Raw genomic sequence first — 23,158 nt, 5'->3', positions numbered from 1 at the left:
TATGTAATCCCCAAAGTAACAGGAATGATTAAAATATTTTCTCACAACTCCTCCTTCTTAAGAAATGTATAGGTTGTTTACAGATTTGGTCTGGGTACACACTACCTTGTTTTAATATGAAAAACAAATCTGTAAAATTCATGCTTATATAAAACAACATTTAGAATATGTAAGTGGTTGCAACAAAACAGGAAGACAAACACTTTAAAATCTATCTCTTTAATATACCAAGTAATAAAATACTAGTATTTTATTTATGACAGGCATTTAAACAATATTTACAATGTTATGGGCACACATATCTACATTTTTACATCAAAGTTTTTGAACACAAAATCACATGTATGTATAAAACAACATATTGACAAACAACAGAAGACCAAATATATCTAGTCCATAGTTTTATGACTTCTAAATTTCCTTATTTTGAAAACAATAGGGGTAATTCGGTTCACTCTTTTTTCTAAAATGTCCTAATCAAGCTGTGGTAAAGTAAAACTAAACTGACATAATGCTGACTAGAGATTTTCAAGAGTAACAAATATTTGAGAAACGGGAAACAAAACCTGTTGTAATTTTATATTTACTTAAAAGACAGAAATTTCATGTTGTTTGATGAAAATATTTTAGTAAACAGTTTTAGATGGCCCTCTTTCAGAGACTTGAAATACATTTCAGCAGGGACAAATACGAGGCAAAGGACATCGATACTTCTTAGCGAACATTTTCTTTAAAAGTGTTTCTTCTTAATTTTCTAAGCATGTTTGAATTTTCTTTGTTGGTGTTTCTTTTATAACCTAGAGAAGAAATAAAGATGAATAAATATAAAGACATTTTCAAAACTCATTGTTCATTTAATTTATATAACAATTTATTGACAAAAATTTACTCTTGAAATTCATGGTTAATTAACACAACTTAAAATACAACAAATTTTCTGAGATTTCCATCTCTTGGTGAGAACTCAGAGCTTCCTGAGCTTTTTCCTCCTGACCTTCTCAGTCTTCCCTTCTATTCCATCTCCATTCCTTTGTGTTAGCCTCCAAACCACACAGACATCCTCTACCAGGGACTCCTAGAGGCCTAACAGGGCTGGGATGCAGAAGCATCCTCCCTACAACCACCACTTTCATAGCATCTAGAGTTGCCAACAGCAACCAAAGAATAGAATACCCACCAAACAAAGAAGAAGACCAGCCATCCATACAAAGAAAGACATCCTAACTCCAGATGTCTAAATCCTCTGCTCAAAAACCCAACCATGAATAGCCAAGAGAGTAGGTTTCCTCCAGGAGCAAGTAATCCTATGGCAGTAGGCCCCGAGAAATGCAATTTAGCAAAACACAGAACAAGGACTTAAAAAAAACAGCAAGGACAACAAAGTAGATATGAATAAATGCCTTCATGAAGACCATGAAAACACACACACACACACACACACACACACACACACACACACACACACACACACAAATGAATGAAATAACAAAAACATTTAAATACATGAAGGCAGAAGTAGAATCACTAAAGAAAAACCCAAACTAAATAAAACTGGAAATGAAAAACTTGGAAGGTCTAACAGATTACAAGACACTGAAGAAAGAATTTCAGGTCTGAAAACAAGGTAGAAGAAATGGATAACCCAGTCAAAGAAAATGTTAAATCTAAAAATAATCTAAGCACAAAACATCTAGGAAATCTGGGCACCATGAAAAGACCAAAATTACAAAAAATATAGGGATAGAAAGAGAAGAAAGCCAGACCAAAGGCACAGATTTTTTTTTTTAACACAAAAGTCATAGAAGAAAATTTCCCTAATCTAAAGGAGGAGATGCCTAAAAGGGTACAAGAAGCATACAGACAACCAAATAGACAGGACCAGAAAAAAAGTTCCTCATGACACATAACAATTCAAATGGTAGATGTATAGAATGAAGAAAAGGTATTAAAAGCTGAAAGGGAAAAAGACCAAGTAACATATAAAGACAGATTTATTAGAATAATACCTGATTTCTCAGAAGGGCCTGCACAGATGTTCTACAAACTGAGAGACCACAGATGTCAGCTCAGACCATCATACCCAGCAAAACTATCAAACACACACACACACACACACACACACACACACACACACACACACACACACACAATCACAATAAAACCAAATTTAATCATTTACTATCTACCAAACCAGCTATATAGAAGGTACTAGAATAGTGGTTCTCACCCTGTGGGTTGTGACCCTCTTGGGGGTTACATTAGATATCTTGCAGATCAGATATTTACATTACAATTCATAACAGTAGCAATTATAGTTATGCAATAACAATGAAACAACTTTACAGTTGGGGGCTACCACAACATGAAGAATTGTATTAAAGGGTCTCAGCATTAGGAAGGCTGAGTACTACTGCACTAGAAGGAAAACTTCAGTCTGAAGAGGTTCAAGAGACTCAAGAAAACACTAGTAGTCCCAGGACAATAAATCAAAAGAGGTGGAAAAGATACACACCATAACAACAAAGTAATAGGAATCAGTAAGCACAGTTCATTTATAAGTTTCAATATCAACATTTTCAATTTCCCAAAAACAAGACACAGACTAATAGATTAGATTAGAAAACAGGACCCACCTTTCTGCTGTATCCAATAAATACACCTTACCATTAAGGATAGACATCACTTAAAATGGAAAAAAGTATTCCAAGAAAGTGGATCCAAAGAGCAAGCAGGTGTAGTAGCCCTTTGAATATCTGACACAATAGACTTCAAACAGAAACTAATCAGAGGAAATATGGAAGGATACTACATACTCATGAGTGGGAAAGTCCACCAAGAGGATGCTGCAATTTTAAACATCAATGCACCAAATACAATGACACCCAAGTTCAGAAAAGAAACACTACAACAACTATAAAATCATTTATTTACTGTCCCACACTGATAATAGGTGACTTCAATACCCCACTTTCACCAAAAGATAGATCCTCTAGACACAAAATTAGACAGAAATGCTGGAATTGAATAATGCCATAAATCAAGTGGACCTACCAGATATTTACAGAACACGTAATCTAAACACAAAAGAATATATTTTCTTTTCACCAGATCATCGCACTTTCTCCAAAACGGACCACATACTTGGGTACAAAACAAGTCTCAAAAGATATTAAGAAAATTGAAATAACCCCCTACATCCTATATGACTATCTACTACTACTATTAGAAACTTCCATAAATATACACATATATGAAAGAAATCTAAACAGAGTCACCAAATAATGAGACAAAATACCTCAACTAGACATTTTATAACACCAAATAAAATCTCAGCGCCAGGAATGGGTTATATCTTGTTGAGTTATTGGTCTGAGCAACCCCCTGGAAACTCACAAACAAACAAAAGCTATTGTCAAGGCTATTGGTCACTCTCTACAACCTGACAGTAAGGCCCTATTGCTAAAGACAACATTTACTCATGCCACAGAACACTGAGAACTCAAGCTGATGCCTAAACTAGAAGCTTCATCCCTGCTAGCATTTGTAGTATTGAAAAGGATTCTGCATGCTACCAGACAAGAAAGGTAACCATCAATACCATGCAGCTATAAACCCTGTGACCTATGTATAAGAACAACAACCTGTCTATAAGATACACAGATGCATTAGTGGTACAAATGATATAGAAGTAACCAACCACTTTTTTTTTTGATTGGAATTAAGTCCCATTAAAGGAGACGTAACCTGAGGGATCTATGAGGACAAGAAGGTGGAAAGATTCAAGGAGCCAGATGTGATGGAGGACTTTAAGGAAATAGTGTCTTCTGAACACAACAGGAATGATGTCCAGATAAACTCACAGAGATTGTGGCAGTATGCCTAAGACCAGCCTAGGTTCAAGTCTGAGTGGGTACCAGTACTAAGAGGAGGAAGTAAATACTAACTCCAATCACTAATCAGGAAGCTATCTGTAATTGATACCCACTGACAAAGGGAAAGTCAGTTTTCTTCAATGGAGTCTTAGTGGATATATCAACCACACTTCAGGGCTAGCCCTATGCCTAGGAGTAATTGACCAAGATAAAATTAACTCAATGGTATTTTTGTTTTATTTTAGCATTTCTTTTTTGTTATTGGTCTTTTGCTTGTTTTGATTTTTATATTTTTACATTTCTTAGTCTTTCTTATGTTTTTTTAAGAGAGCCATAAAAATCATAAAGTTGGGTGGGTAAGGAAAATATGAAGGAATTGGGTGAGGAAAAAATATGATCAAAGTACATTGTACAAAAATATATTGAAATAAAGAAACTAACGTATATAGAAGAGAAAAAATACAACAGTAGCAGAGCAACATTAATACTGCTGGCTAAAAGTTTTCTACTTTCTTCATAATGTAAATAAAGTTTAGTGAGCACTTCTGATAAACAGATGTAAGTAAAGTCACTGAATAAACTACTTCAGTTTCCCCATTATCATCAACAGAAGAAAACGTGTGTAAGCTCTTGTTCCTTTCTTGTATGATTACTGTTTTCATATTCTTTGGATTATGTTCTCAGGCAGATCTCTGAAACTCTGTTGTTTGTGCCTCTGAACAAATCTCAGGGTCTCTTCCTTTCTGCTCTCAAACAGGGCCTCTCTACCTCCTCATCCTTTTGCCACTTAGGTTGCTGATACATGTTGTTGGTCATGTGATTTAGGTTTAGCGGCTCGTTTTCTTGTGTCTCTACTGCTCAGTTGACAATACTTGCCTTTCCCCTGACTGTTGGCCTTTGTCGTTTCACTCTTGTACATTATTAGAAACTCAGGTGAACATGATTTTAAAAAAAGCAGTTGTGTTTTCTTTCTAGTGATTTTTAAAATGTGTTTGGCTATTTTAGCTTACATATTCATTTTTATGAATATTTATCTTCTATTAAAATTGATAATCTCTAAGCACTCCATTCTCTTTAATCATATTTTTAACCTATTGTCTGATTTTAAAATCTATACAATAGACATATCTTTGAAAAAGTAAACAAGTATCAATTGTTATTACAGGAATTAGAAAAATTATTGAGGAAAAATAATAGCTTTCATTTTATGCAGGGGCATATACATTATCTCATGAGACTCTTTTAAATTCCAAGTGCTATAAGTTCCTCCAGAGAAGAAACCAGTCTTACAAATCTTTGTATTCATTCTGGGATGTAGCACAAGATGAATGCTTAACAAATTGTAGTGTCAAAGACCAGTCTGGGCCTTGTGGTCTAGAACTGGTTGATATAATCCATGCATAGTCAAACAGAAGGACTTTTGTTCCCATGGACTCAAGTCACTCCCACATGTGATTGAGGGTATGTAAGATCCTTCACTAACATCTTTTTTCAACTTGTCAGTGGGAGTAACAATATGATTATAGCTAGGAGCAAAGTAGAGACTGTATAGTAATTACATAAATGATTCAGAGGTCAGATGTAAAAACATAAGCACTGAGAGAAAAATTCCAAGTGGATATAATTTATTTATAAAGAATGGTTAATGAGCTAGGCAGGGTGGCACATGCCTGTAATCTCAGCACTGGGCAGCAGAGACAAGAGAATAACTAGTTCAAAACTAGCTTGCACTACATAATAAGGCCCTGCCTCAAAAACAATACATTTAAATATATACACACATATATGTAATTGATTCACTGTTTGATACATTTAACTATTACTTCAATCATTAGGTAGCTGCAATATGAAGTAGGCTATACAACAAAAAGAGGATGCAGAGTAACAGGTTGGGAAATCTGGTCCTCTACTTTAATATTTGTGCAATACTGAATACATGCTTCACAATGTATCATAAGTTTCCTTTTCTACAATGTATAAAAAATAAAATCACACCTATCCTACCACAAAGTATGAAGGGAGATATTTATGAAGACATAAAATCAAGGTACTAAATGTATAACAGATAATCATGTAATTAAATATCAGATTAACAGCTCAGACATACCCAATGCCAGTCTGTTTTCTTGCAAGAGCTTATCACTTGAATTATCCTTTCGAATGCGTTTGGCAAATCCATGATTTTCTTCGGATTTTAATGGAGCATTTGCTGTAGAACTTGTGGAGAAAAGTTTATTTTAGTCAAGGCATTCAAAAATTCTCTTAATTCATATGCTACATATTATAAGAAATTAAATACAGAAATAATAATTGTGAAATCCTGCATAATTGGAGGCACTAAAAGTACTTAAAAAATAAATCTAGTTATCTGTGATATTAATGATGCTAATATAATATAGATAAGATGATTCTGGGTACAGGTAACAGTTCTGCAGAATATTTCTCTTCCAGAACGAACATGAACACTGTTTGCTATTCACAGCATGGGAGAGATGTCATAGGAGTAAAAATTCACTGATGTTAAAGAATTAAAAAAATTAAAAATATTGTTAGGATTAAAATTTTATTTACAATTTCAACAGATAAAATTCAGTTTGGTAGATTTTGGAATATCTAGGACTTCTGGACTTTAATTTTCCTTTTTTTTAAAAAAAAACTAACAGTAGATAAAGTACACATGGGGAGGTTTTAATATTATAAAAGCATATTAGAACATATACACCCCTAAATATGTACATGAAATCTACTAAGTGGAAAATACCAGCGCTTATTACTTTCAAACTCATCTTTCTTTAATTGGGAGAAAAGGAAGATTAAAAAAAAAGTAATTATGTACACATCTATCATTAATCTCTTTTAACCTTAGTTAATGGCAGGATCTAATTATTGATACCAGAGGGAATGGACAGAGTAGTAACTAATACTCTGTGAATAGTCAAGTTACTTTCTTTATTATATTCTTTAATATTATTTCACAGTACTGGTTTCTCACGTGCCAGTCCTTAACACATATAAACCCACAAACACAATTTACACAAGCAGACATTTCAAGAAGACATGTATTTGATAATGACTGTGTTTATACTTCTAAGAACAGTCTTAGTATAAACATCTGCAACATTTTAATAAAAACATGGGAACACGTAAAAACCCAGAAAACTTAATATTAATCAGTGGGAACGGGTGGCTGAAACAGATGCTGACAGTTCACACTAGTCTAATAGAGTGAGCCAGACAAAGAGCACAATTCAGACTGACACCTGAGCAAAGTGCAGCAGTCCTTATTGGCCCAGAGAACACGGAGCACTATTACAAGACTGCCACTGAGTGAGTGGGGTCCCGAAAGCAGGGATGGGAATAAACCTAAAATACGCTTAGCATCAACTTCTACTTTTAGTTTAAAGGAAGCAGCTTAGGACTTCTGTTTGGAATACCCAGCTACCAGAATCAGTTAGTTGTCTTTTGTACACCGGAAATTCTTTTGTAAAGTAAGTGCTATGTGAAACCGAGCTCTGCTTATTCCATGACAGTTCTAAATGTTAGTACTAAGTAGTTTACAGTAGGTAGCAAATATGGCATGGAGATATTGGATAAGGGATGGCTGCTATAACATACTACTTAGAATGGCATGCAATGAAAATTTGTTAATTCCTGGAACTTTTCATTTAATATTTTCAAATCTTGGTTGACTTTTGGTTCCTGAAATAGAGAGCAAAACCATGAGCTGAGGGGACTACTGTATAACTGTTTAAGCGTCACAGATAGAGACAGTCAGGAAAAAATCAATTCATCTGTTTCAAGGTTCCTTTGTCCCATGTTTTGGAAGGGCAAGAGAAGATTCTAAATTTATTTATGAGAAAATACTTCATGAAGTGTGAATAACTATGCTATTTGTACATTTGTTCCTGTGGCCTAGGTAAGAAATTTAGAAGAACTAACTTTAGTTGTTATACTTTTCTCTGTATACTATTGTAAAAAAGGGGTAGAAAAAAATCAGACCATTTCATATGTAGTTAGTATATTTTGTTATTGTATCCATGACACATCGTACAACTTAGGCTATTGTGCTAACCACTTCTGGGTTTTTAGGACTTTCTCAAATTGGTGATTCAATGGCCTTTGTCAACTCTGTTTTAGAAAACTATAAGCCACTGTTCTCAAGTATTGTTTTTCCCTATTCTTTCTCTTCTTTTAGAGACTGAAAATACTATTTCCAGACTTAAATAATTAGGGTTCTGTAGGTCTCTTCCAAACTTCTTTTTCTTCCTTTATTGGTTTAGGCATTTTTCTATGCACCTACCCTCCAGCTCATTAATACTCTCTTTTGTTGTGACTAATCCATTGAACTGGTTGATTGAGTTATAAATTTCATCTTATAATATTTATAGTTATAAAATCCATCTTTGTGGTTCTAGGATATCTATTTGATTAATTTTAACAAAATACTGTTCTTTAGTGAACTTTATCTAATCTGCTGAAATCAATAGTTCCTATTTACTCATCCTTATCTATAGATCATTGCTTCTCTGATTGCTTTTCCTTCTTGACATTCATAATTTTGGTTTAAAATTATGTATGAATATCTGCATAGGTTCTAGATAGCATATTCTAGAGATTTTTAATTTTAGTTTAGAAGACTCTGGAACAGACAGATCACCTGAATTTAAGCAAAGACTGAGTTGGTCTAAGATCTGTGAGCTTGTTAGAACTGGTTTATTTCTGGTTTGTCCTAATCCTAGGGCACAGCACCTTGAGGATTTCAAATACAATTCTGGGGTGTTTAACAGGCCCTGTTCTACCATAGCTTTTGACCTTGCACCTTTGTACTACAGACTGTATTACTCGAACAAACAAGTAAACAACTGTTGTCAGGATAAAAGTAAGAGCTAAGTGACAGTCTGGAAGCTAGAAGACTTTTCAAATCATTTTTAATAACCTAAAAATGGGATACTTTATATAAACTTCAAGTGAAACCTTGGGCTTCATTCAGATTTCCGCTCAATAACATAATTTCAGGGCTTCACTGAGTACTTAGCATAGATAGGATTAACTAAAAACTGAGAGTCTGACCATAATTGAAATTGTGGGAAATGAAAATATAAAGATGATCTTCTACAGAGACTGAAAGAGCACGTGCTTAATCATACCTTATTAATTTCCTTTTCCTTGTTGCAGCAGTAGTCATGGCCATGTAGGATGGCACACTTGTTGATACAGGCCTAGAATCCTTAGTTGAAAATGAGGAAGATTCAAGCCTGGACATTAAGAATGAAGAATTAAAAGAGAACAAATTTGATTTATACTACAAAGAGAAAAATGATTTACAATTCTATAATCAGGAAACCATTGATATTAATACACATAGAAAGATATTCCTCTCTATAGAAAGATCCCTCAATTGCATTTTCTTTTTTAAAAACAGCAGTGATGATGTGAAAACATTTCTGCATTTCTAATAGCAAAGAAATGTAGAGGTATTTTTTCTCCTACGTTTAGATTGGCTGGAATTATGTAGTCGAATGCTTGCTTAGATGACATTCAATCACACACTGGATGTTGGGCTATGCTGAATTTTGGATATTCCTTAAGTGAGGCAACGATGACTAATAGTAAGCAAGGTAGACCTTCACTGATAGCTTAGGTTACACAGTATCAGAATAAGGAACACAGATGAAATATATCTCAAGGTCTCTTCTGTTTAAGGAAGGTCAATTAACATCGGATATCAAATTTATGATCTAAAAAAGTGGACAGTGTATCCATACTCAATTAACCTGTAGTAAATGAGCAACTTTTAAAACAAGGAGAGGACACTTGATCTATGAAGTAATCCTCCCATATAAACAAAGAGAGAAAGGACATTAACAGTTTCAAAGGCTTTGAAAAAAAACAGGATTGTAAAGTATTCTCTTTCTGTACCTATGTAAACTGCTTTTGCTGTTTTGTAGTGATTCTTGTTCAGGCAATTTATTCTTCAAGCTCCCGATGTCATCACATATAGTAAATGTAGAGTCCAAATCCTGTTTACACTCTGTTCTCCTGTTGAGAGGAGAATCTACTTCACACGGCGTTTTCAGAGAATTATCATTGATCATATTTGTAGTATGTGATGAAGGTCTTATTAAGGCTGGAGATGGGTTTTGAAGAGGTTTTCTGCAGTCCTCTGGGGTATAAACAATAGGCTGAAGTTCTTTGCTGAAAGAATCATTGAGCTGTGTACTTTCAGACAGTATAGACTTCTGAGTATATTTTACGTCCAAGGAAGAAGGTATTAATTTTCTTCTGGTTCTTTTTTGTGGAGTAATATTAAGCAAGTTAGGTTCACTTGAGGATGTGCCTGTTCAATAAAATTATAAAATTAAAAAGTTCAATAATGTTGCCTCAAAAGTTATTTCAAAAATCACAATGGTTAAGGAAATAAAATCACTAAGAGCACATCTACCATTTGATAGAAATCTTAAAGAGGATAACTAAGTAGGAAAGGAATAAAATATGGCTAATTACTAACAACTTTAATAGTAAATTTGCTGTATAGATTTAAGAGTATGAATTCTGACTGCCAATAGATATATATGCATAGCTATCTTTAGATACTGAGTAATCATAAAATCAAACTTCCAACTATTTCTATCAATTCACAAGCAATTTCCAGCATTCATGTTTGTCCTAGGGTTAAGAACAAGAATGTTGGTAGGTACAGATATGAATAATTATCTGAATATCAAATAATACTTGCTTCTTAGGACTAAGTGGCAGTCTTGTCTAGATAAACAAGAAAGCAATACCCAAGAAAATCTCCTTTTCCTTTGTATTTGTCAACACCTCCACAAATTCTATGTTTTAAAAATACTTACAATTGTGATTGTATAATCCTTTTAATTAAGAGCTTTTAGTAATCTTTAATAGGAACACACTAAGGCAATTTTTGGTGCTTGATCCAAAATTATAAAACAAGTTGTTCTGGTAGAACTTAAAGTGAATTTTCAGAGTCCTAGAAATACTCTCAGCATATAAGTATAAAAACGTTTCTCAAATGTCTTTTATTAGTGTCCAAAATAATAAGTTTATAACAATAGGATTCATGAATTCTAATATATTTATCTTACATATACCTGCTACATGGCAATGAACTTCAAGAGACCTGACATGAAGTGTATTAGCTTAGTATAACTTCTCACAGAAAACAATTATGTGTTATTTCCACGCATTTTTAAAACAAGGCAGAAAAGCTCCCAATTGATGTTACATTTGCTTTATTAGTTAATACTATGTAAATACTGATAGCAGAACCTATGTATTTTAGTAGGGCAATTCAGAACTCCTGCTAAGTTAAAAATACATGTATGGCAATTACCAGCTGTATGTGCATTATTCTTATTATGATAGTTGACAATTACCCTCTAGGAAATACAATTTGAAAACAGGAAGAAATAATGATCTCCATTCTACTAAGGAATTTGACTTTTCTGAGAACTAGATAAATGAGATCTAGATCTTAAAATAATTTTCCACTCCCTTTAACATGACATTTGTCAAATTTTCCATTACCAGATATTTTTATACTAATGCTGCAGTGTAAAGACAGTAACTCTTCTCCACTGTGCTGCCACCACCAATTTGGTGGCTAATAATAGCGGGAAGATTAACTTCTTTTCCCATGGGAGACACAGGGTAGAGAAGACAGAAAACTATATTGAGGATAGAGAACTGAGTCGGGAGTCAGGAGACTGGAATTCTATTTCTGGTTTTACCAAAGACCCAGTGAGTGACCTTGGGCAACTCACTTTAAGTAGTGTGCACATTAGTACCATGTTGAAAAACAGAGATATATTCAATTGCATAGAAAAAAGATTTTCTAGGATTAGATGATAGGAACATTTAGGGTTCAATGAAATGCTCTGGAAATAAAAGAAGTGTTTCAGATTAAAGAATTACAATTTTAACAAGGGGGTAGTTTACTTACTTTCCAATCCTTTATCAATAATCAATTCATGTTATTTCTATAATACATTTCAAACAATGCCTTTCAAATGATAGATATAAAGTTTACCAAGACTGACAATAAATTACAATATAAACCAAATGAATTGTTGAAAGAAGGACATAAATGTGTTATTTGCCATGTCAGCATAACATACAAAAGTTAACACATGGTACAGAAAATCTCAGGACAGTAGAGATAGCCGTCATCCCCACTCTTTTTCTATATATCTAATGGGAATAATCTCCAGTGACCTGGCCACTGAACATAATAGAGGACTACTTCTTCCCTATAGCAAGTAGAATATGAAAATGAGAATCTTCCATAAGACACTGAAAAGACAGCTACCTGTCTTCTGGGATAATCTAAACACAGATGCAACACCAAATTTTCTATGACCAGAATAATAACTAGAGAAAGAAATAATAACTTCATAATGATATATTTTTAGCTATACTTTTGCACTCTGAAATGTTAACTTGGAGAAATGTGATATTTTATTTGTGTTTTAACAAATAAAGCTTGCCTGGGGATCAGAGGTCAAAGCCAGTCACTATATCAAGCATAGAGGTCAGGCAGTGGTAGCACACGCCTTTAATCCTAGCATTCGGGAAGCAGAGATTCATCCAGATCTCTGTAAGTTCAAGGTCACACTGGGAACAGAACCAGGTGAGGTGGCACACACCTTTAATCCCAGCACTAGTTAGCCACAGAGGTCTGGAGGTCTGTACAGACAGACAAGAAGTGATAGAGCTGGGCGGAGAGAGGAAGTAAGACTGCAGGGCACAGGAAGGTATATAAGGCGTGAGTATACAGGAAGTAGTTCTCTTGGGCTGAGGATTTCCTAGTGGTAGAAACTTGTGGCTGGCTTGTACTGTTCCTCTGATCTTTCAGCTTTCACCCCATTGTCTTGCTCCAGGCCTTTTATTAATAAGTCTGTTTAGCAATTTGTGTTACAGAGGATAGACATGCAGGTGTAGTAAACATGGATTATTACTGATTGTTATGCTTGGCTTGAAGAGATACTATGGATATCCAAAATATATGAGATAAAGCTTTTTTTTCTCAGCTTTCAATTTAATTTTAGATAAAATAATGAGAGGGTAGATAGTCAATTTAAGACCACACAGGTGGAATAGCTGATAAGAAAGGTTTAGGAGACAATAAAAGCAAAAACAGTATTCAAACACTTCCACAAAAATTAAACATTCAACTTACTGTAACTATATACAAGGTTAGGACCCCACCTAATGAAAACTTAAAACATACAAGATAGGACATTTCATTTTGAAGAAGCTTTCTACAATACAGTGATTATTTAGGAAGGTACAACAAGTGGAAAATGTAAGGTTAAGGCTACTATCATCTATAGGCTCTAAGATCTACTGAATATGCTAGGCCTGTGTTGACAAAAAGGATTTGCTGTACTTTTCCATTAGAAGAAAGGGGTATACAGTAAATTTCCAGAAGAGCTGGCTTGGGGCAGATGTACCTAATTCAGCCTGAGAAAATGTTATCTACCAAGTGGAGATAATGCTATTTATCAAGATTCCATAATTCTCAAACTTACGAGTGTAGAAGAGATAAAAAGGAACCTGGAAGGAGACTATATTCCTTTATAATGTCTCCATAAAAAGCCAGAAAAGATGGTATATGCCTATACATAGTGCCTATAATCCTAGCACTCAGGAGGCCAAGCATGGAGACTTGAGAGTTCAAGGCCAGTCTGAGTTATACAGCAATGTTCTGTCAACCAACCAACCAGTGGTTAGCATGGACAAGAGATGAAACAGGAACATCATTTACAGCCTGCCTCTACAGCTCGTGTGAAAAACGACAACAGCTTGGACAAGGTAGTTACAGCAGTGATGGAGAATAATAAAAAAGCATGTTAGAATCAAATTAGATGCAAATGATATAAAGCATGGTTTGTTGTCCATCAGAGGGACCAAAGGTAAGTAGTTCAGGTAAGGAGTAGTCACTTCTGAATATCAGTGAGTATTGATTCCAGAATGGTTCCCAAACACCAGCTGCCATTCAAATATCTTATACAGTGGTGGGTGGGAGGTGAGGAGAAGTATCACTATGTTGTCCAAGATCACATTAATTAAGATCAAAAGGATCCTCTTGTTTCAGTCTGGAGTAGCTGGGACTACAGGAGTGTAATTCTATGCCCAGCTGTTCATAAGTAAAAGCATACTTACAATAACTTCACCTGACCTAAGAGGAAAATATAAAGGAATGGCAGATAGTCCGGAAGCTACATCCTCCAGTATTACACAATTTTAGCTTCTACTACAAGGGTAGAATTAAATCAATTAGGGAATAGCTAAGTGAAACATAGAACATTCACAATTTCACTGTTACATAAAAATAATTTTTATGGATTTGGTATACAAGAAATACCTGTTAAATGAAGTGGTATATGGATTTTGTAAACATCTTGATCATAATTTTGACGAAACAAAGCAAAAGGTCACCTAATACAAATGAAGGCATAAAGGCAGAGCAGAAGGAAATACAGGAAGTACAATGTGTCAATGTATTATGACATCACTAGGAAAATGACTGCTTTATGTAATATACATGACAACCTCTAAAACACACACACACACACACACACACACACACACACACACACACACACACACACACACACACACACACACCGGTAGGAGTGATGCCTGAGGTAAAGTAGGAAGAAGAGAGCTGTTTGTTCAGAAACCAGCTCTTTTAAGCCCAAATAACTAGAGGCACGAGGTTATCTACATGGTGCAGATAAAACATGAAAATTAATTTAAAGTCTGTATAAAAAATTGAGACCCTGAGATTCTTCATGTGTGATTCTTTTATTTTATCATCTGCATTACCTAATAACTTTTGGCTTTTTATCTTGGTTCAAAGGCATGTGGTGCAGAGTTAAAAGGGTACATGGAAACAGGAAGGGTTAATCTGGAGTTGGGGAGCATACTGTAAGGTAGAAGAGGGGTATAGATTATGCAGAGGATAACATTAAAGACCTTTTGAAAAAGATAATGGAAACTTACTACTGCTAAAGCTTCCTAAAGTACACACACATTCATAAAGAATTAAAATGGAGTTACCCTGTAAAAGGGCAACAATGTTCCTACAACCAGAAGCTAAAAAAAATAAAAATGCAGTGCCAACAATGGGTTAACTTCTGTTAGTTGGCCAGTATGGTCCCACAGATCCCCAAACATTATAGGCCACTGGCATTGCTTTTGGTTGCCATCCAGATCTTCACAGTAAGATCCTATTGTTGAATACACCACATACTTGAGTCATGAACTTGGCAAAATCAGTCTGGTGATGACTGAGAAGCTTTATCTACTGACTAGTATCGTACATAATGTTGGAGGGTACTATGAGTGCTACTGAAGCAGAAAAGCAATCATTAGTAATATCTAGCTGTGAATTCCATGCACAACAAAAATCACTAGCCTGGTGAGATATGCCCATAGGTGCCATAGAGGCACAGATATCATGGAGTTACCAACTACTTTCTGATTGGATTTAAGATCCACTCTGGGATTAAACTCATACCTGGAACTATTATTGGCTAAGAACTTATGACAAGACAGGTCAATGTCCTACGGGAGAATTCAGTACTATGGTTCTGAAGAAAGGGCACAGTATTAAACCAACTTCTAATAACATGGTTATACCAAAGATCAACATATCTCCCAAACCTTATTTGTCATAGATGATGATTAACCCAGAGACCTACAACTGGCCAAGATGCAGACAATAAGAAATGGCAGAATGCTCAGTCGTAAGGGGAATATATACCCTGTACCCACTTTCCCGAGGCTCAGGGATCACTGTAGAGGAGGTGGGAACAGTGTAAGAGCCAGAGGCCATGGATAGCTACATGGAAACACTGTCTTCTAGACATAGCAGGGTAGCTGCACATATGAACTAACAGCAGTTGTGGCAACTTGAACAAAAACCTGTGTAACACTCAAAGTTGGGTGGATAGGGATGGAATGGATCTGGTATAGAGGAATGAACATGATCAAAACACATTGTATGAAACTCTCAAAGAACTGATAAAATAAAAAACTATTTTCATAATAGTCCAGATTCTAAACTATTACATGAATCATATCATAAGTACTTACCATCTGTGTATTTGTGTAGTATTATGCAATTTAGCTGCTCATTCGGAGGAATCAAGTTCAGTTACCAGCATCCACTTCAGGTGGCTGGCTCACCACCACCTGTGACTACAGCTATGGGGTTTTGATACTCTGCTGGCACACATCCACATACAGACGTGTACAAATATTCATAATTGAAGTTAAAATCTTAAAGTTTTTATAAGGTTATGAATAATATTTTGATGACTGGTGAATGAAAAATAAAGTTTGGGTATACTTGCTATTCTCCATTTCTCTCAAAGATCTGGGATTTGTTTTTAAAAGAATATGAAGAAATAATGTAGGTATAACAAAAGCCAACATGTTGGCCATTTTTGCTTTGAAAATGAAGTATAGGAGAGTCTGATGAAGAAATATTTGAAGGATATCTTGATGAAAATCACTGTATATATAAGAAAAGGAGTAGCTAAACATGTACAGATCACTTCTCTACATTATCCATATCCACCTATAATATACCTGTTCTACTTTAACATTTGTATCTTTCAAATATTTCAATTCTCCAAAAAATTTAACTCAGCTGAAATACTTTAAGATAGAAAAAAAGTTTTCTCATCTTTCTACAAGTAATTTAAAGAAACATCAGTGTATTTTTGCTTTGAAAAGAGTTCTTAATCTTTTATTAATAAATTTTCCTTTTATTTCTGCAATTAAGTTATACATTTTAGTAATTATGTATATGACGCTTTGTAACACAGCCATGTATATTCACTTTTCAACCTGATCCTGCTAAAACAATCAGATCCAGGACAAAAGGTGGTAGTACAGGTGAGCTAAGTCTTCATCCTTCATAAATATAAATTATTATAAATATAGATGAATCAAGCATAGCAGTGTAAGCGTATTGTTTAGAAACAATGAGTACATACCAAATGTTGCTATAAGCTATGCAGCATATATTCCAGTAAACAAAGAGAAAAAAAAAACACTGTTTTGCCTATTTTCCTTGAGTAGTTTTAACAGATGTACAAGAAATTTGCTTGATTTATTTTATCTTTTACTTATGTGACTCTGTGTGGGTATGTGCCTGTGTGTGTGCAGGTGCCCACAGTGGCTAGAAGAGAGACTTAGATTCACTGGAGTTGGAGTTACAGGAGGTTATGAGCCATCTGACTTGTATGCTGAAAACTAAGCTCAGGCCCTCTGTAAGGATAGTATGTACTCTTGGCTCCTGAGCACTCTCACCAGCCTCTGAAAGTAAAATGTGTTAAGTAATTATCTCAGTAATTATGAGAACTATTTCTTAAGCCAATACATTATTGAGAAGTCTGTCCAAATAATTTTAAACCAAATATATAGTTTTGTTTAATCCTTACTATGGGAGAAAAGAAACATGAATTTACATATAGATGAATTCTCCTAGCAAAACTTCAAGGTCACCCTTGGGAACAGATACTTAAAACCCCATCTCCAAAAAACCAAAACTAAAAAAACCAAAACTACCCTCCTTAGTTACTCCACCAAAACAGTCCTAAATACCAAATTTAGGAACAGCCTTCTCATCTGCCACAAGTCCCAACCAAAATAAAAGCAGCAACAATAAAAACTAAAGTAATAAGGTAGTTATTCCCATGACTTAGGAATGTCACCAACTTTCACATTCCTAAGTCATGGTAATAATGTGATTCAGCAATCTACATTTTTTACTGAATCTTTTAACTAAAGGGGTAGTCTGATTAATGGCAGACAAACAGAAAAGTCACACTGTTTACAATTTTAGCCCAGAACAAGAATTTAATATTATACAATCTCCGCGTTCATTAAAACTTTCTTATTTAACACTCTGTTGCTCAATAGTAAGAAAACTTGATATGTTCCAACTCACAATGTCAATAATATTTGCTGTTGGTAAACTTTGAAGTCACATCTCTTGTTTTATATTTTATCAGGGATTTATCAGGGAAAAGCCCAGGGAAAGAAATCCAGTAACATGAAATAATGACAACAGGATTAACATAATAACTTATACAAATCTAATTATTCTCATAGACCCCAAAACTATGAACAGAAACTACCACACTAGTTACATGGTACTATACAAAAACACTATCACTTGACTATTATTAGGAAGGAAAGTAAGTGTATTAATAATGGATATCTTTATAATTTAAAATTTGGTTCTTTAAAAATTAGCATTTATGGAAGCCCTGGGTTCTCAGTATGTATCTTTTTCAATATATGTATAGGTATATATGTTTTTTAATAACCAGAGAAAAACAATTCATTGAATAAACAAGAGAAAAGACAACATAGTTAGGTAAACCAAATGATTAGATGATCAATTCAGAACTAATTACATTAGACAAACAACAAATAACAATTTTCACTTTCATTTATTCATTTAGGAAGATACATTGCATAATTTTATTAGACATGAGAATAATTTGTAAAAAACATACACTCTATCTGATCTAGCTATTTTACTTTTAGGAATGCAGTCTAAGAAGATATCAGACAACTTGTAACACATATGTACCAAGATTTTAGTGGCTTACTTATGAGAAGAATGAAGTAAAAACAAACCCAGTGTTCCTGAGTATATTATGAGATGACTATAACACATAGTAATCAGAAGGAAGTTAATGGTTGAGGTGTAGATCAGCATTAGAGTGCTCATTTGCATGCACAGGAGTCTGTGTTCAATCTTTAGCACCACAAAATCAGTGACTTAAATTCATGTGGTTCAATGGGAAGAAAGCTATGGACCATCTACAAATACAAGATCATGTCATTTTTGTTGGAAGAAAAAATATACATATGTGATTAGAAAACAAGTTCAGTAGGTTATTAAAACAAAGTATTAGTATAATAAGTTCATGAAGCATATCTTTTGACTCAACTTCCTCAAATTAAAAGTAAATATTTATTGGTAACAAGAAACAAAAACAAATCCACTGTATTAATCCAAAAGTTAATACAGTGAAGAAAGAAAAAACTTTAATAATAAATGAATTACTGAAAATAGTTTCCAATGCTTACATTTTGCTGGGGACAGAGAAGGCAAGCTATAGCTACAACAACATGGAGACTTTAAGAAAGGAGGGTTTCATTAAAAGAGTACAGTTTGCATTGGACTTTTCATGCAGAGAATGACTCAACAGGTCAGGGGAAAATGGGAGCAGCATCTGGGACTGAAGAGAAAAACCTTGGAAACTGCAGAGGCATAGCTCAGAGAGTGAGTTAAAGGGAAGGCAGTGGGTACAGGTCGGTCTGTGGTGGGCAATGGCTCAGGAAAGACTTTGAAGACACTCCTAAAATCTCTGCACTTTACTAGAAGATAGTTTGGTGGTAGATGCAGATTAGACTTTAGGAGAGACCAGATAAATAAAAACCAGTTTATATCACCACAATTCTCATTCCTTGTATCAAAGTTTCTCAGAATGTTCTAAAATAAATTGCATTAAGAAATAAAAAAAAACATTCTTTTATTTCTCTCTATTAAATACATCCTTACGACACAAATACTAACTAGCAATTCATATGGTTTCTTATGCAAAGGGGCAATAAATTTATTTTTCAACTTACTGCAATATTTTATAGGTGGTTCCTTTAAATAAAGAGACAAGATCATTTGTCACTAATGAGTTCAAAAATCTTTCTCTTAAAAATTGGGCAGGCCTTCTGGGGTCATCTTTTGAAGTGCCAAATCACATGTTCTGAATGATTTTACCCAAAGGAACTAATTTATCATAAGCTTACAGTTGCAAATGTTAAGAGATTTATTATAGAGCTGTACGTTAGTAAAAAAGCAGAATGCAGTAGTTAGCAAACATGAGTCATAGGCTGAAAAGATGGGTGCATGTGACAGGGGGACATTGATGAATGGGATTAGATTTAATTGACATTTAGCATGAAAGGATGGCAAGGACTCTTCCTTTGCTAGCACCTCTGCTAATTAATGCATAGAAGAGAAGGTATTCTGGGAAACAAAGCAAAATAAAAAAGTAGAGGGCAAAGTTCTAGAGTGAAATCAAAGAGTAATAAATGCATTTCTATAAACATTTCAGGCTACAAATGATTGATATAATTACTGCACTAATCATAAATATGGATTCTTTTTAACAGATCTGTGACTCATGAAATTCATGGATGCCAGTTACACAGGTGAATAAATTATAAATTTATAAAGATATGTACCCAGGTACAGTGGTGCATACTTAATTAGCCAGATGAGGGCTAACACAGAAATCTGAGGGCTTGCCTGGTCTACCCGGTTTCAAAAAAGCCCAACAACAAAAGAAGCAAGCAAGTAAGCAAACAAGCAAGGCTGTGTAGGTTTGTCTGTGGTAGAATAATTGCCTAGTATGTCCAGGGCCCTGGGTTAAAACAGTACCGAAAAGCAAAACAAGGCACCCACACAAATAAAAGTTAGGGTACCATCAAAATATGTATATATTTTATAGCAAATTTGTTGTACTATTGTGGCTATATATTAACTTCAGTAAAGAAAATATCAATTTTAAACAAAATAGTACAAACAATATAATTTCCCATGTACTTAAAAATTATTACAGTGGTTTAAGATTAACTCTGCAGTTTGAGTTAAGTCAACCAAAACCCTTTGACCTTTCTCTCTGTGGAAAATAGTAGACTACATGATTTCTACTTGGTTTTACTCTCACAGCTTCCATACATATTCAGGATGTAAAAAAAGAAACAATGCAAAGGATCTTTATAGACAAATTTATGGTTGTATGTGAATAAGTAAATACTGTCATAATGTACTTGGAGAGCAAGAGGCAAACACAATGTATTTAGGGCCCCAAATATAACTTCTGCTTATTGGTAATGACTAAAAGTAAGAAAAATATGAAGATTTAACTATAAATATTTCTGTTGCTGTTCATGTGTCATTTGAAGATTATGAAGATCTTATATTTTTTACATATTTCTTTGTAGACACAATTTTAGGGGAGATCTAAACTGACCGAGGAATGCTGCATTCAGTAAGAGTATCTGTACTGTAAGAGACTAGCTTCTACTGGTATTTTTCCTTTTATTGTACTTTAAGATCAAACCACGGACAAGGGGAAAAAGAAAACAAACCAGAGATAAAGGTTAGAGACAGAAATATTACTAACTGTGAGTTTCCAGATGGGTAATGAGGAAGTCTTGACTTTTCATTTAATGTCAAAATTTTATCAGTTCCATAAATAAACCTTGCCCGTCAGTACCCTCAGTTATCTGTGAGTGAGCTTTCTGTTTTCAGACCCAAGATAGGTGAACACTTTACTCTATAGATATAAAACATAAAGATTTCAAGTTACATATCTAGCTCTATACTTTAAAGTACTGACATTGTAAAATGAAAGAAACTATTTTTTTCCTGAATAAAAAGTAATGTTTATTAATACAGAGCAAAAATTTAAGAGTAGCCTGTATAATAAAAATATAAAATGTCTACAGATAGTAATGCATGGTAGTGCAGGCCCTAAATCCCAGCACTCAGGAGAAACAGGCAAGTGGGACTCTGTATAGAAGGCCAGCCAAAGCTAGACTCAGTGGGACCCTGCCTCAACAAACAAACAATTCCTAAGGATATCTTTAATAACAAATGTATAGGAGATATACTAAGAAAATACTTAAGCTGTTGAGGACATGGACAAAGCAGAGAAAATCTGGTAGTGAAAAAGAACAAAGACCAATCTATCAATTTTAGAGAAGAGTTTATTTCCTTAGAACTGAAAAATAATTAGTCTAACATTCAGCTCCTAGGTGTATCAACAAAGTCATTTCAAAACAATGAATAATGAAGAGAAACTAGAATTACTATAGATAAAATCCAAAATCTAAATCCATAACAAAACAACAACAGAAAAACAGCTACCAGCTCCTACGAGTAGAGATTTCATAAAAAGAATCCATGTGCCTACTTAATGTATGTAAAGCAAAGGTACATACAAACACACAGAGGAACAACTGGCTTCTCAGAAAACAATGTATTAGATCACTATCTTAAAATAAATTAAGAGAGGATGGAAAGGAAAAATATACAATTTAATGGATAGGAAATGATTCCAAAAGCATTGAGGAAAAAATTCAAGTAAAATTTTAGTGCCCAGAAGGACATATTGACACTTAAAAGTTAAGGGTAAGCGATGAAATATATGAAAGAGCTAATAGTCCATGGTTTTCTCATCCAGCCCTACTGTTGTGGAATATTATTTTAAGGTGTGTTACTTTTGTTTATATTTTTTTTATTTAATTCTATGAAGCTGTTACTGTGCCTGTCTAAAATACCTGATGGTCTAATAAAGATCTGAACAGCCAATAGCAAGGCAGGAGAAAGGATAGGCAGGGCTGGCAGGCAGAGAGAATATAGAAGGAGAAATCTGGGAGGAAGAAGTAGCCAGAGAAGGAGGAGGACATCAGGGACCAGATATCCAGCTATACAGCAAGCCACAGAGTTAAGAGCAAGATTTACAGAAGTAAGAGAATGTGAAAAGCCCTGAGGCAAAAGGTAGATGGGATAAATTAAGGAAAGCTGGCAACAAACAAGCCAAGCTAACTCTGAGCATTTATAAGTAGAAATAAGTCTCCATGAGTGTTTTATTTGGGAACTGGGTGGCAGGCTCCGCAAAGAGTAAAGAGCCAAACAAACAAACAAAACCCCCCCAACAAGATCCTACAATTTAAATATTATGTAAATGTTATCAATCATCAAAGTTCATCATAAGACCTCTCTCCTGAACTTCAGATTCTTAACAGCCTATAACGACATCTCCACTTTGAATATATCTTAAGGAAAATTTAACAATCCCCAAACAAAATTTCTCTATATAAACTACTTTGATTCTGAAAACCTTTTCCACGTGATGTCTTTTCCAACCCTTTTAACATAAACACCTTCTTCTAGATGTCGAATTCAAAAATCTTATGAGCCATACTATTCTCTCAGTAATTCTACTTCTTGACTGAGGCAACCTCATCTTTACTTGCTACTGTAATAGTCTCCTAACCCTTCAACCTTTCCTTATCATAATATATTCTCAAGACTGTAGCCAGTCAACTTTTAATATACAGCCAAGCTCTCCACTATGGTGATATATTGCATATCAAACAAAGCTTGCCTGAGGATCAGGGGAAAGAGCCAACCACTAGATTAAACAAAGAGGCCAGGTGGT

The 23,158-nt window shown here is 34.4% G+C and overlaps 1 protein-coding gene across 1 annotated transcript in view; it reads right to left on the bottom strand.

The window, feature by feature from the left end:
• Positions 1 to 203: 203 nt before the first annotated feature.
• Kif18a (kinesin family member 18A) overlaps positions 204 to 23,158 on the bottom strand; it is a 66,093-nt gene continuing 43,138 nt past the window's right edge. The window contains exons 14-17 of the mRNA XM_076570243.1: positions 9,792 to 10,209; positions 9,020 to 9,127; positions 5,980 to 6,089; positions 204 to 797 (exon numbers count right to left, since the gene is read on the bottom strand). Coding sequence (XP_076426358.1) covers positions 715 to 797; positions 5,980 to 6,089; positions 9,020 to 9,127; positions 9,792 to 10,209 — 719 coding nt within the window. The 3' untranslated portion in view covers positions 204 to 714. The remainder of the gene's footprint in view (positions 798 to 5,979; positions 6,090 to 9,019; positions 9,128 to 9,791; positions 10,210 to 23,158) is intronic.

This window comes from Peromyscus maniculatus, chromosome 4, assembly GCF_049852395.1.
Source record: "Peromyscus maniculatus bairdii isolate BWxNUB_F1_BW_parent chromosome 4, HU_Pman_BW_mat_3.1, whole genome shotgun sequence".
NCBI lineage: Eukaryota > Metazoa > Chordata > Mammalia > Rodentia > Cricetidae > Peromyscus > Peromyscus maniculatus.
The sequence above is the reverse complement of the archived record's forward strand: the minus strand, read 5'-3'. Positions and strand labels throughout refer to the sequence as shown.